The 16199-nt window shown below is 30.7% G+C and overlaps 1 protein-coding gene across 6 annotated transcripts in view; it reads left to right on the forward strand.

Annotated features, from left to right (window-relative positions):
- Positions 1–16199, forward strand: part of LOC108913781 (piezo-type mechanosensitive ion channel component) — a gene marked incomplete at its 5' end in the record, with an annotated part of 120390 nt that overhangs the window by 17249 nt on the left and 86942 nt on the right. For 5 of the 6 annotated variants that reach the window (XM_018719402.1, XM_018719406.1, XM_018719408.1 and 2 more), the window contains 10 exon segments: positions 1821–1966; positions 2022–2305; positions 2360–2679; positions 4182–4463; positions 4521–4722; positions 5132–5393; positions 7331–7516; positions 11590–11933; positions 12865–13026; positions 15590–15643. In XM_018719402.1, coding sequence (XP_018574918.1) covers positions 1821–1966; positions 2022–2305; positions 2360–2679; positions 4182–4463; positions 4521–4722; positions 5132–5393; positions 7331–7516; positions 11590–11933; positions 12865–13026; positions 15590–15643 — 2242 coding nt within the window. 6 annotated transcript variants of the gene reach the window in all.

The raw sequence follows: 16199 nt of genomic DNA on the forward strand, positions 1-16199 counted from the left end.
GAGGGGGGTTGAATAAAAGTCGAGTCAAATATTTTGCAAGACAAATAAACACAAGGGAGAGGTGGAAGTCACTACCTACTACGAGCGATGTATCTATTTTAGTAATAACAATTAATTTTATTTTCGAAAATCCGGAGACCTAGACCTCGGGTTGAACATTATTCCTGGGCATTCCGGGAGAGTTGGGAACCCTATTAACTGATGACTAGAGACCGCACTTCGTTCGCAAATCTCAGGTCCGTACTTCAGCCGACGATCTCAATATTTAAATATTCATCAATTCTTCACAAAATAATAATAGTGCCAGCTAATCGACAAAAGCACCTTGTTTATTTACCCTGCACGTGTCAAGGTCATGGTAGTTGGGCGACGGGCGGGAAAAACGAATTTCATTCCTATTATAACGGGGCCGTTCAAGTCATGCATCAATCATCAACATCATATCAGTTGCATGCTAATCATAAGTAAGGACACGTCGCGTCTTGTCCAGTAACAGTACGGTGTATATGCATATTTTTAATTATAAGTGTTAGTTTTATTATCTCTGTAAAAATGTCGCGTCGGCTTCCCGCTCGCTCTACGCTACGGTCGAAAACTGGCACTAAGGTGCAAAATTAGTGAATGCGTTATATCGTGGAATTATAAAACATGAATTGCGGAACACATAAACTCAGAAAAACACAAAGCTTGCAAAAGTAACTCATGGTCATGGTTGGGCGTAATATTGCAATGAACAAATTAAATAACATGAACTTTAGACAATTTTTGCAAAACTGCGTTAATGGAAAGTATAACAATGACACCGTGCCCGCAGAATTCACGCTGGATCCATGGATTACATAGAGTCTCCGAGACGATTAGAAAGTGCTATCCCAATGTCGACAAATTGATAGCTAATGTTAAGAAAATATTTTTGAAAGCACCAGCCCGGATAAATTTGTTCAAAAAAACTCTTCCAGGCGTACCACTACCTCCAGAACCTGTTTTGACACGTTGGGGTACGTGGTTAGACGCAACATCTTATTATTACGTACACTTTGACGGCATAAAAAGTGTTATACAGCAATTGGATTCAAGTGATGCTACTTCTATTTTATGTGCTCAAAGGATATTTATCGATCCTACACTTCGTGAAGATTTAGCATACATACATTTTAATTATTCACGAATACCGTCAGTTATACGCCATCTTGAAGTAACTGTGACATCATCAGAATATTCAGTAAATAACGCAATAAATAATGTTTTAGACTTGCGACAGTTTATTTCCCAGTTGTCAGGACATAGTGCTGAACGTGTGAAGAAAAAAATTGATACCGTTTTGCAGAACAATCCGGGATTTCTAACTGTATGTCGCATAGTAGATCTTTTTGAAGGTAAAGAAGTATATTTTTCTGAATCCACACTAAATATGCCATCCGTTAAAAATTATATGTACTTTAAATATGCCCCAGTAACATCTGTGGACGTTGAACGTACGTTTTCGAAACTTAAATGGATTTTTAGCGTTAAACGCCACAACCTAACGCCTGAACATTTACAGCAGTTGCTGGTTATTCAGGTTTACTTCAGCACTGCAAGTGAATAGGTGTAGAGCTCAGTGTAGAGTGTTTTGTAAACTAATAAACTTAACATGAATCATAGTGGATATTATAAATCGTCAGTACAAGGCAAGACTTTGATTTTTACTTTTTATATGGTGTTTGCGCCTCAGAGTTTAACTTAGCGTCCTGAGTCCGCCCCTGATAATGACGTCATGTGCGAATGAAGTGCGGTCTCTACTGATGACTGGCAAAGAAATTTAATTTGTGGTTTTCTAGTTCTCATTCCGAATGTGGCGGAAAATGATGTTTGTGTTTTGGCTAGTTGTTATTATTTATTCAATGATTATTCTGGTGATGGTATACACATATCAGTTTGAGAACTTTAAAAAATATTGGGAAAATCTTGGAGTACCCATAGGACAGTAAGTAATAAAAAGTATTCGCAATTTATTGTCTAATATAAAATATATTTTCTAGGCAAGAGGATATTGGTTTAGAAAAGTATGAGACAAAACGATTATTTGTGCGCCTAGTAACTCCTACATTTTTTGTTATTATCACAGTGATACAGCTACATTATTTTCACAAAGACTTTATGCATCTCTCAGATCCCAAGAATACCAGTATTTTAAGAGAAGATGATATAAATAATGATGAAGATTTAGATCAAAGCTCTTTACAAGGCGGTGCTGTTATCGAACGGAGTGAAAAAGATGAAACTACCACTTCATCAGTTAAATTTGATTTATATGAGTTAGGCAGTAAATATGTTCTAAAACCTCAATTTTCATCAACCTTAATATATTTATTTGTAGATATGTCAAATGCTGAATTTCAACATTTAGCAGAAGAATGGCTAAAGAAATTACATCGTTTAAAAAATTTGGTTTATCTATTTCTGGAATTACACATGGTTAAAGTAGTTCTTTTATTTGCCATGCTAATATGTGTCTATGACTTATGTGCTTTATATCTTGTTATAATTATTCTCCTCTCTTTGGCTGTAACTTTTGGGCGGCCTGTACAAATTTTTGCTATCTACACTAGTTCTCTTTTGGTGTCAATGCTGTTATTAGCTCGTATGATTTTTCAAATTAAATATATTACTCCTGAAAATTGGAATGTTACATGTGTGGTAAGTATTTGTATTAATTAGTATGCGGTGAGGCACATTTCAAAAGTGGCTGATATTATAAAAGAGAAATAATAAGAAAATGAAAAGTGTATTAGTAGTTTCAATAACATCATACTTATTTATTTTTTTACATAGTCACCATTTTATCTCGAGCATTTTTGGTATCGCGAAGCAAACTTTTTCAATTCAACCCTCACAATTTTTTCAATTTTCAGTGCTGACAATCATGTGCGGATGTGTGTTATCATGAGGGAACACAATTATTCCTAACCAGAAGGATTAAAAACTTCTGTGCAAAACTGACTGCAATTATAGACAGTGAAGATATGGAAGGTTTGAAAAAGCTTACTTCAAGATATAAAACTGTTTGAAATGAAAAGGTGACTATGTAATAAAATCACATAACTTTGTATGTACTTAGAGTCGCTATTACTTTTTATTTTTTATTTGTTTTTCATTTATTATCCATTGGCCTTTACTTTTGAGATGTGCCTCATAATTAATATATTTTATAACGATTTATGCTGCTACTTATAAAGAGTATGCTGGAGTAAACGATAAGTGATTGTTAAATACAAGTACTCAGTATAAACAATTTTTAATCAGCCCAGTTGTAATTAAGAAATTACTTTGACATGTTCCCTTAAGCTCATTAATTTTAAAGAAAACAAAAATTGTAATATCGTAACATTTTTTATATAAAACTAAAAGTATGTAGTAAGCAGTGGCCGTTGTTATAGGAAACTTCTTATTTATTAAGTAACTTCTCTCTTTATCTCCGTTATGTTACTAAAAAAAGGAGGAACACAGTTTATGAGATATTTGTTGAACTTCCTATTAATAGATGGCGCAATTAAATATAGTCTAGTTCTAGTATGTTATGGTGTCCATCAAATTGTTTCATTCTTATATTTTTTTAAATTGCTGTTAAAGATTTCATAAAAAAAATACAGATCAGGTTTTTTGTATGTATCATTTTATGGTAATATCTTGAAAGGTAGCAAATCCATTGTGATACTCTCTCAATATAGGGGCTATAATTTGAGGCATGCATTATTTTGTTTATTGGTTTTTGATATTGGCAACAATCGCTACAGCCAAATGCTCAGATGTATCTTTAGAAGTAGACTTTACTATATTTGATTAAACTTAAAATATTTTAATACTGTCCAATAAGTATAAGTAATATAAGTTAGGAAACAATATAACATTATGCACAGTTGCCATATAATTGCCATTTTGGCAGAGAAACCAGGATAGTGAAGGGGTAAAAATTTCAGGCAAAATAAATTATTAGTCATTAAGTTAATAGCATTAAAATGAATTACGTTGTATAAAGTTGTATTTTTTTATTGTTGTATAATACTGAATAATACTAAGAAATAATTTTTGATTTTAAAAAATAATATCCAACAATAAAAGTGTCATGAGCAAATAATTTTATTTAACATATGTCAAAAACACAGTACATGAATAATCATGATCATTAAATCTTCTTTTAGTCTGGAAATGATACGTATAAAGTAAACAATGCCTATTGGTTTGGATTTGATAAAACTAATGCTGTGCCTCGCCTAGTAAAGTGGAATATAGCATACACCCTGGTTGTTACCTTATGGTCTGTAATATTAATAAGGCAGCATTATTATCGAATTTCAAGAGGACGACCAACTACAAGAGCATTCTTTATGTTTCCCAAGGTCACTAGAGCAGATGCTGATAAAGATTTAAAAACATGTTTGAAATATTTTGCAAATTATGGTTTCTACAAGTTTGGTTTGGAGGTATTTGGTATGGTGTACCTTTTGCGTCATCTTTTTATAATTCACATTTAATTTTAGATTTCATTGATGGCTACAGTTGCTGTAATAGGTATAAGGATGGATATGTATGCAGTATTTTATTCTATTTGGCTATGTATACTTTTTTCCATGAAAAGAAGTGTGTTATCTAGAGTATGGGTGTTTTATCTCATATTTATAGCTGTCTTATTGCCAATTCAGTACTTTATGGCTGTAGGTCTTCCTCCGACACTTTGTCAAGGTAAGACATCGATATATAAAATAATATTGCAGGAGAAATTCTCACAAGTGGTTGGCCATTTTTAGTAATTAAAAAAAAAATACTAAATATTAAAATAACTTTAAAGCAGAACCTACCCATAAATCAACTATATGTTTAAAAAATGTATTTTGTTTTGTTAACTTAAAATCTAATAATGATTTTAAGGCTTTTACAGCCTATGTTGATAATTAATTGATACTGTTTTCTTGAGTTTTTTTTTCTATGTATCTGATCGTCGCCAATTACAAAATTACATTGTACTTGCAGATATTGAAAATTTCCTTATAAATTTTTACTTTTATAAAGTAAAATATCTTGCATTATATAATAAAAATATGTATCAAATGGACTTTAGTAACAACTTGTTAATTGATGAACTTGTTTTTAGAATTCCCGTGGGATAAAACCAATTATTTAAGAGCATTACAAGACTGGGCATTCTTACTGGACAAATATAATCCTCCTCCAGTGAAGAAGCTTATTTGTGATTTTATTTTGTTGTTGATAGTTTCAAGGCAGTGGGTTGTATTTAGAATTGAGAGAAGGTATGCCGGTAAAAATTATGCAGGTGGTTCCAATGAGAGCATTATACATCATGCAGAAGAAAAAGGTTTTGTAAACCCCGTTCCAGATTTTATTACATACGTAAGGTAATAATATTTGATGCAGGCATAATACTCGGCATAGATAAAATTATTTGTACTCCATTGTCTTCTCTCTAAAGGTTGTCTCAGATTTTAACCTAGAAAATTTAATATGGGATATAACTTGCAAAAATAGAAAGGAAAACTTATTTGAATTTGTATGTTTTTAAAGCTTTAGATACACAATGTTTAAAAAAACGTTATTTTTTGAAATATCTCAAAAAGTACTTGACCGATTCGATGCAATTAGATTTAATCTAATTATTCTGCAAGCGGCGTTGGGGCATAGTAACTATATATTTTATAGTAGCACGCAACTGCTTTTTTATATGTTTGATATTATTTTTAAATGTGATAAATAATAAAAAAATTAAAAATACATTTTTTTTGTCTCTAACATTTTTTGTTTTTCTTATTTATTGAGTGTTACGTTTATAGCCTACTATCAATAAAAATTCTGTCGGCATTAAACGTTTATTCAATGCTATCACAGTCAGACTTTCACAGTTACACATATACAGGATGTCCCATAAGCACATGATCAAAAAGGTACTGCGACATTCTTTGGCTCAAAAGAAGACGATTCGACCTAACTTCCATTAAGAAAAAATGTCTGTCTCCTCTGCTATTGACTGTCAAAGTTCTTGAAAAAAAATTGTTTTTTGTAATATCTGGAGAATGTTAAGATGGATTTTAATGAAACTTGCTGTGGACTTGTTCCTAAGTAAGACTCGTGTTTTGATAAAGCAACCGCATCCATCCGCCTTGGGCTAGTGGTAAATTCTTGAGTGTCGTGGGACAAGAATTACCAGAATTTTTTATTTGGTCGCTGGAAACAATTCATTTATTATAAAATGACATCATCGCTTACTACGATAGTAGTAATTGTAGCGAGTAGTTGTTGTACTTGAGTAGTAGTGATAATGATTGTCTAAAATTGAAAAAAATTTTTTGCGTAAAAACCATGAATGCTACAAGATTTTACCAAGAGCACGAAAATCTCGAAAAAGAACTGATGCATCAATAAAAATAAAATGAATTAATTCCAACGACCAAATAAAAAGTTCTGGTAATTCTTGTACCAAGACACTCATACACAAGAATTTACCACTAGCCAAAGGCAGATGGACGCGGTTGCTTCATCAAAACATGAGTTTTACTTAGGAACAAGTCCACAGCAAGTTTCATTAAAATCCATCGTAACATTCTCCAGATATTACAAAAAACATATTTTTTTTCAAGAACTGTGACAGTCAGTAGCAGAGGAACCAGGCATTTTTTCTTAATAGAATTTAGGTCAAATCGTCTTTTTTGAGCCAAAGAATGTCACAATACCTTTTTGATCATGTGCTTATGGGACACCCTGTATACTAATATACGAGCCAGTACTAAACACTAAACGGTCAGGCGGCAGAGAGCGATACTCAATACAACCTTCCATGCAGCCAGTCGGGAAACCAAGGGCGAGCATAAAGCCCTCGTGCAAGCACCTTGTGTACTGCTCATGCGCAGCACGTCACATTGAGAAAAAAATAAGATTCTTTTTTCTGCCTGCCCCTGTATAAATAAATTTAATTTCAGCAATAAAATTAAATAATAAAAAAAAGACAAAATTGTATTTCTAATTACTCAATCTAAAAATAATATCAAACTTAAAAACAATTTGTAGTGAGCTCACATTTTCAGCACCGCCCCAGGATCTAATTACATCAAATTAAGCCCTCTACTTATTTCTAAAAACTTGCCGAATTTGATCAAATTTGACCAAATAGTTTTTGAAATATTTGAAAAAAGTTTTTTTTTATTAACTTTAACATCGTGTATTTCAAAAACAAGGCTTTAAAACTTACATATTCGTATGAACTTTTTTTTTAAATTTTTGTGAGTTCTATCACCTATTAAATTTTTTCGCATAAAACCTGTGTCTATTTAAACTTTTTTAGATCTTACCTGGACATATTCAAGAAAGGCATTCTGCTGAGTTTTCTTTGGATAACTTTGGCAATAGTATTTTTAGCAGGAACAAATCGTGTTAATATATTTTCCATTGGTTATTTGATAGGTGCCTTTGTGTTTTTATGGCACGGCTCAGATTTCTATCTCCGACCAATTCGAAGTATACTGAGACAGTAAGTGTAGATCATAAAAGTTCGTACAAAATATTTGAGTCGTCTATCTTAAAAGAGGGTGCAAATAATGATTTTGTTTATACTTTTTTTAGTTACTCTAACTGATATGTTGTCTCTAGTAGAATTTATACTATATTTTCTAAAGTATTTTATCAAAACTGTATAAACAAATTCAGTTTACTTTTAACCAGAAATTATTGTTGTGAGAATAGTGCATCACTTATGCCCTTTTGCATGGAAATTATACTACGAACGACTTAATAAAGCCGTTTTTAATATTAACTTATATTTAATTTGTTAATGTATTGCATCGAACAATAATTATAAACCGTATTTAGCGAAGTACATCTTTATACTGGCAACAGTGAAGAAATATAGTTACTTCTGGTAACTTTCATTACTTTATGTTAGATTCTTGTTCTTTTTCTTTTTTATTAATTGCATATAAAGTAAAAATCATAGTAAAAAGTATAAATTACTGATTTTGAATAATGAATAATGAATCTTAACTATCCATCTATATCTACAGGTAAGTTTGTTTTATATGAAATTAAATAACATCTTAAGTAGCTGTTAAATGGAGGCTTACATTTAAGTATCTGTTTAAAGCTTAGCGAACAGCGCAATCAATTAAGCCTTCTTAAGAATGACTTATTGTTAAGTAATGCATATTAACTTCGGAGCAAATGGGCATTAGCTAATGTTTAGCTTTCATGATTCTTACTTAAAATATACACATACTTTGCATCAAAATTTATGCATGAGTAAAAATGGACAGGAACTTCAGTTATTTTCTTGTGAATTACTAATTTGCTTTTGACAATTTTTTTTAATTACAAGAAATTTTTAATGAAATTTCAGTTTTCAAGACTGATAAAAATCTCTGGTATCGAGTGAATTATCCATATGGTTTTATTGTTAGAAATATTGATTGATTTTCTTTGTTCTCGTTTTTGCTTCTAGTCACTGATGTTTTATTATTTTGTTGTTACTGTTATGTGTAGGTTTTTAAATTTTTGCAATAAATTGATGCACTTTAATCTAATGTATTAATAACAGAGATAATAATGTTAATCAAACAAAAAATTGTTTGGAAAAGATAGGGGCAGAGTTTTGTTAAGTATACAGGTATATTTGCCATTTTAGCTGACGCACCTTACAGGGTGAATCAATTTAAAAAAAAAACTTGCTTTCTCTGTAAAACCGAATCTTAATAAAAAATAGCATTACTGAGGGATACACCTATAATAAAAAAATATACTCATTTTTAGTGGTGTATTAATTTTGATGCAAAATATTCAGTTACTAATCTGCCAAACGTCACCAATAGATTCGACAATGAAAATAAAGGGGGGTGGTTCAAATACAATGTTGTCGAAAAATGTTTTGTTTCTGAAATACAAATTAGTTTCTTTTACCAGTCATAAAAACCTTAATTAATTGATATAATGTAATTGTAGCCACTCTTTTCAACTTTAATTGTAAATCTACTTATTAATTTTAGGTATATTTTACTTTAAATTAACCTTTCTATTTTCCAAGAATGTACTTTATTTAAAATTAAAAATTACTTGACAAAATGTTTGAAAGTAATTTTTACCTAGAATATGTTCCAGAACTTATGTAACAACAAAATTAAGTTTTCAGTATCTAAATTTTTTCAAAGCTATACAGCTAGCTTACATATGGGTTCTCTCCATGAAACTAGTCAAGATATACAGGGCTGGAAAATCCACATGGTCCATCTGCCTTTACATGAGAGCGACAAAGTAAAGTAAAGAAATCCGAATCTGAATAGTCACGACCCGTTTTGGGTTAGAAGTGGGAGTGACTATTCAGATTATGAAACGTCTTCACTATAGCCATCCTTGTCTATCGCACGGATTTCTATGACTTAGTTTATCTCTCTCACGTAACGGCCGATGTACCATGGGGACTTTCCGAACCTGTATTTAGTTGGGTAATTGTAATTGATAATGAGGTTATGGATGTGGAAACTGATAAAGTATTTAAAGTATATCTGTATATTACCGACTCTTACTGAAAAATAGTACGCTTAGTATTTAGCGAGCAAATAGGTAAATCTTACTTCAGTGTTTTTGGCGATTATTTGTGTGACGAAATGTGAGATCAGAGAGTTTGGACAGCCTAGTATATGCACCAATAATGCAAACGTGAAAAAAGCTAAAGAGATTGTACATTCTAATAGAAGAATCCCCATCAGAGGTTGCTGAAGAAATAGGAATTTCATATGGCTCATGTGAAGTGATTTTTATGAATGACTCGAACATCAAAATTTGTTCTGAAACTACTGAATTTTCAACAAAAACAACATCGCATAGCCTTCACTGAACAAATGCTTACTGATGACCCAGACTTGCTCAAACTTGTTATAACTGGTGACGAAACGTGGGTATGTGACGATGACGTCGAAACGGCTCAATCATCTCAATAGAAGGTTTCTGAGGAGCGAAGACCGAAAAAAGCATGTCAAATGTGAAGATCATTCTAACCATTTTTTTCTTATCCAATACATGACCCCCTGTGACTTTTACCTATTTCCCAAACTCAAAAGAATACTTCAAGGACATTTTTCAACAATAGATAAATATAGATAGATAGAATAAAGGCAAAATTGCAAACCAAACTCTATACGATACCTAAAGAGGCGTATTACCAGTGTTTCTCAAATTGGAAACTATGTTGACATAAGTGTAAAATTACACAGGGGGACTACTTTGAAGGGGATGGGATAAAAATTAAAAATTAAATAAATACTTTCCAAGAAAATGAACAATTCTAGTTACTTTTTGATGAAACCTGCAACATTTATGTTCTTTTTATGCTTACGTAAACAATAGTTTGCCACCAATTGTCATGTGATCTTTCACTTGGAAAAAGTAAATTAGTAATAAAAAAATATAGCAGATAAATGTAGGCTACCTAACAGTTGGATAAACTGCATAGCTCTAAATAGAAAAATATAACCAATTTAAATATACAAGTTTTGAGATTTGGACATTTTAACCTAAATAGACAGACCAACATAAATAAGTTTGCATTTCTGATTCAGGCAGAGCTGTGCGAGAGTGAGAATCAACTTGCTTTCCTAGAAGGAATAAGACTTATGCACGGCAATTTGGGATAGTGGCTACCTGGAGCTTTCTCTTGCCGTGTCCAGTGCACATTTGTACGAGGAGATATGTCTGATCCAAACTTATTCGTGTCGGTTTGTACATAGGTACATATATAACCCCAAAGTTAACAATTTAAGTTTTGACAACTTTCAACTGAAGGAGAAATGCTGATGAAGGCTAAAATACTGAAAAGGAATACTTGGAAGCCACATGGTATTAGGTCTGTTTCAACAAGAATCAGGGATTGGTTCCGAACCGTTTGAAATGTTTGGCCAGCTAAGTTCTAAATGTTTCTTCAGTGAATATATTGCAGGAATTAGTTGGATGCACATTTCAAACGGTTCAGAACCAATTCCTGACTCCTGTTGGAACAGACCTATTAAGTTCTCTATATTTTTGCATTACCTCTAAGAAACCATAATAATAAAAATTTTTGATTACAGAAAAACATTATTATGGAGTTATTTAACTAATTCTAAATCATGTTCTAATATATACTCTAGCAATATGATCGAAGCAAGCTTATAAATTTTTTACAATAAACTTTAAAACATACAATTTATAAGACTTAAAATTCATTGAAAATTTAAAATATTTCATTATATCTGCTTTATTTTATTTTTCCCCTTTATTTATTTATTTTTTTTTTTTTTAAAGGACCCTCAGAATAAAGTTTGCATGGCTCTGATTATTTGTGTTTATATGAAATTCTACCTGATGTTCCACATTGTACTCTCCATGATAAAATTGAAAAATATTGCTTAAATAAAAATATCCTTAATTTTTTCAACTCTCAACGTGCTGTATTTCAGAAATCGGAAATGGAGCTTTTCTGATCAAAATTTTATTTTATCTACCTTATCTTTCATCGGCTATTGGTGACTTGGATGTTATTAATTGAACACCCCATATATTTAGATTTTTTACATATTTTAGGTGGCAGTGGCTCTTAGGATATAATGTGACAGTCATTTTCTTAAAAACCTCGTTTCAAATATTAGGTTGCATCTATATTCAGAATATTCCAACAGATTATTGTTGGCTTGTGCAAGTATTAGGAATTGGTTGTGTTAGAAAATTTGGGAATTTGAATTTACCAAATGTAGACATAGGGGATGATATTGATCCTAAAATATGTAAAGTCCCGAGAGAATTTATAGGAATAGCATGGGATGGTATATGTTTTGGATTATTAATCATTCAAAGACGAATTTTTAATAGTTACAATTTCTTTCACATGGTCGATGAGACTAAAGCAACTACAATTTTAGCATCTCGAGGTAAAATAAAATGTTTATCTTTACTTTTTCTCTTCATGGGCATGGTAGTAAATAAATGTGATAAAATCCACAGATTGAAAAATATACCTGGGAGTCATATTTAATATATTTTGATTTAATAAATTGACAAATAAATTGTCACAATTCACAATATTTATGGCACCATTTTATATAAATAATATATTGGCTAATTCATTGTAGTAATTAAATGAAAAATGAAGTACTATCTGATTCTTAAAAGTTCTCTATTAGCAAATATCGGGTGAGATGTAATTACTTGAATATGGGAAATATTGGAATGAATTGAAATCTTAGCATATTTGAAAATTTTAGGTCTCTGTGGTTATCAAATAGTTCTCACTTGAACAAACGGATTACACTTAAAAACAGAAAAAAAATCAAATCATAAACAATATATATCTACACACATATTGTTTATGGTTTTAAAAATATTGGAAATAAAAGAACATATTAAAATAATAATAATTTTTAGAAAATGTTTTTAAAAAACAACCAATTTAAATAATTCTACACAAAACTTTATATAGTAAAATTATAAATCTACCCCCATTCCATGATTATAACGTTCATCATTCAACCATTTATTCTTCCGTCAGGCACTCGGTTCCCGATTCCCAGTTCTGGGATAATCATTTGATTCTTAAAAGTATCTCTTAAACCAAGTGCTCGCTTTTTAAATATACTCGATTCTGCCCATCACTAATTCACTGGTTAAACATCAACCATGATAGACTTATTTCCACACTAATACAACTGCTGTAATAAAAAATTTATATAAATTAAAATTAGTTATTATCTTACCTGCAATTTGTTGGCCAATTTATTAAAACTGGTAAATTTATTATAATTTTTGTATACGTGCATCACCAATTTGTTGATCAATCTACTACGTCGTATGATTTAATTCTAGGTGCTGAATTAATAGAAGAAATGAGGTTAAAAACAATGAAGGATCAAGAAGAAATAGAACATAGAATTTTGGAGAAAATTAAACAGAAGATGGACAGAATTAAAGCAAACCAACAAAAAATGCAAGGTGTTAGTTATAAAGATAGACCTCAACTTGGAAGGGGTAAGTTGATGGATCATACTAGGATATTTTTAAATGTATTTAATATTCATAATTTTAAAAGTCTAATATCTATTGGTAATAATAATTTTACACCTATTGGGTAAAAGTGACTCGATATCTTTTACACAATTAAGCCTCATGATAATTGAATTTAGAGATATGGTTTTAAACATAAATATTTTTTTCTATACCACATTGTATTTTGGTACCATGAGAAATTTGAAAATAATGTCCAATCTAAAATTCAGTTATTTTGAGTGCTGTAACATAATAAAATTAACACTGTATTATATAATCATTATGCTTTTCATTGGTGGTGGTGTTAATTACATTTTAATGACCACTTAAATTTAGGTTTATTAAGAAAAATATTAGAGAAGATGACGCAAAAGAATGTAATTCAAAAAACAATTGTATTTTTTTTTTTGTCTAATTTAATAAGTATTATTCCGAGGTACTGGATGTGACTAGAGGAGTGTAAATTATAACATAATTAGTTAAAGCCTAATTTTTAACAAACTCTTTGAGAACCAAGAACAAGTGCTAACCATTTAGTTTGTCATGGTTTGTATGGAGAAGGTGATTTCTATATTAAAACATAATAACGTGTAGCTCAAACATAAGGGAAAACAGCCGCCCAATGTTTAAAACAATTGTGTCAGGTCCTGTCTTTTATCGAATACAAAAGACAATAACAGTGAATCATGCTTTCTTTATCTGGATTCACCCCTGGGCGTTTGTAATAGTGTTTTAAACAGACAAGGAATGTACGGGAATATCAGTGTAAGCAACAAGTTTTCCAATCCCGTGACAAGTGCACTTAAAATTGCTTCTTAAGTTCGAGAGAGAAAGTGAAAGTATAGAAAACTTAATTGAAAATCAGTACCATTTTTTGCCATTTTCAAGGGATTTAAGCTTTGATGTCAGAAGACTTCCATGCAAAATTTGAACTTTGAAAACAATATGCTAGAAATGAAAGCATTCTAAGATTAATTTTGGAGATGGGTCAACTTCGTAAACGACATATTAATTAGACCATTTTTTCACCAGATGTCTAAATAGTAACAACTATCTTTATTTTTTGCAATAATCTCCCTGGATTACTACAAGAATGGGAGACTAGCTTATTTTCAAGTTCGGCACACCTAAACTAAATACAAGATTTTTTCTTATGGGAATAGATAAAAAATTTAGTGGAAATACACACGAATAACTAATAGCTCGTATCAACACAGAAGTAGCACCATTTTTGTAAGCATGGCATAAAGCGTAAGGACGGGATCTTACCCTCACGATTATTTCACATATTTTATAAATGAAATATAAGTATTTTTATTGTTTGTGTTTGTGACTTCTTAAATACAGATGTTGTTTTATCATGAAATCACCTGATAAGTTAAACATCTCAATTTTAAAATCGCTACTTACAGTGGATGCAAGCAGCTAAACACAAATTTTATATGAAGACAGTTGAAACTTGCTTGAGAATGTTTTATTTAAATATAATACTAAATTTATTTTGCCAGAATGTCACCAACAATGTATAATTACTCTGACCTTTAAAGTCCAATAAAAATTTCATTTTTAAAATCTAAACTATTCTCTGTTTGAAAAAATAAATTCTGACTATAAAATAAAGCAACAAATTGGTTTATTATATATTATTATATTTAAAAATTAACTATGTTGAGCTTCTAATAAATTTACAAAATTATATTATGTTAAACTAATCAACAATAAATTCAACTACACGTTTTCTTCAGAACGTCCACCATTAGCTCGTTCTACATCAGTCTCATCCTGTACCTCTGGCACTTCGCAACAGTCTACTCCAGCAGGTTATCATACCCCTATCGATGAGGAAGAACCTGCGCCCCTTACTCCCCGCAGCTCTATAATTCAACCACAAGCGCCACCTTCTCCTTATTCTGCCGTAATGACAGTGTCTTTGGAGGGTTATTTAGAACCACAAAGAATGTCATTTTCTTCTCCTCCTAATTCTGAATTAAATCCTCGACCTGCCTCTCCCGATGATAGTTTCCCTGTATTTTCTCCGCCTCCTTACGATGAAGCCCCTCCATATGCAGAAGCTGTAAGTGAACCACCAACAATTATACAACGAAGACAAAGCAGTATTGGCCCTCCTTGGATGCAAGGAAGTTTTGTGACACCACGGCAAAGCATTATATCGTATTCATCTCGATCGCCCTTAAGCCACCACGAATGTAATTTGGAATTATTGATACTTCTTGCATATTCAAGTAAACAATGCAGTACATATGCTTCAGATTCACTTTAGAACACAAAAATATGGTGTGTTTTTTATCATTTTTTGTTAATTACTGTAAAATATTAAATGTACATAATTTCTAGATGAAATAATGGATTTCTGAAAATTATTTTCTATTTTTTTGTTTTGAGTTATTTTAAAATATTGAATTTATAATTATATGTACATACATAATTATATTTTTTAATAATTCCCAAATTATATTCTTTTTTACCTGTGCTTTATTTTCGTCTTTTATATAAATGTTATTCGTTTTCCTTTTTTTGCTTGTAGATTCATTCTTTAGACCAAAACATAGAAGGAAGCCTCCAGTCACATACAAAGAGGGTAATTTTCATTTTGCAGTAAAGTATTTTGTTGAAATATGCATGTATATAGAAGTGATTTGGAAAATTTTGCCTATATAGGTATTATGACTGAAACATTACATAATCATATGGCAGTAGTTAATTATCTTTTTAATAGCAACACATAACTAGATGTTGTTATGATTGCTTGTAGATATAAAATTAGCACAATGTGGCAACCTATTATAATCATATATTTAAATTACAACCTTTAATAATCATTTTTATTTGGACTTGTACAACTTAAAATGAAGGTAAAACACTTTTTAAATTATATTGGAATCAAGATCTATAAATAAAATATTAAAAAGAACATTATCTTAACGAAAAGTACTAATATATCTACCTTTTACGTTTTTACGTGAACTTTTGTATAGTCAAAATTGTGTCAAAAAATCTTATGCAGTATTAAATATAGTAATAATAATAATAATAATAATGATAATGATAATGATAATGATAATGATAATGATAATGATAATGATAATGATAATGATAATGATAATGATAATGATAATGATAATGATAATGATAAT

The sequence above is a fragment of the Anoplophora glabripennis genome, unplaced genomic scaffold, assembly GCF_000390285.2.
Source record: "Anoplophora glabripennis isolate ALB-LARVAE unplaced genomic scaffold, Agla_2.0 scaffold1009, whole genome shotgun sequence".
NCBI lineage: Eukaryota > Metazoa > Arthropoda > Insecta > Coleoptera > Cerambycidae > Anoplophora > Anoplophora glabripennis.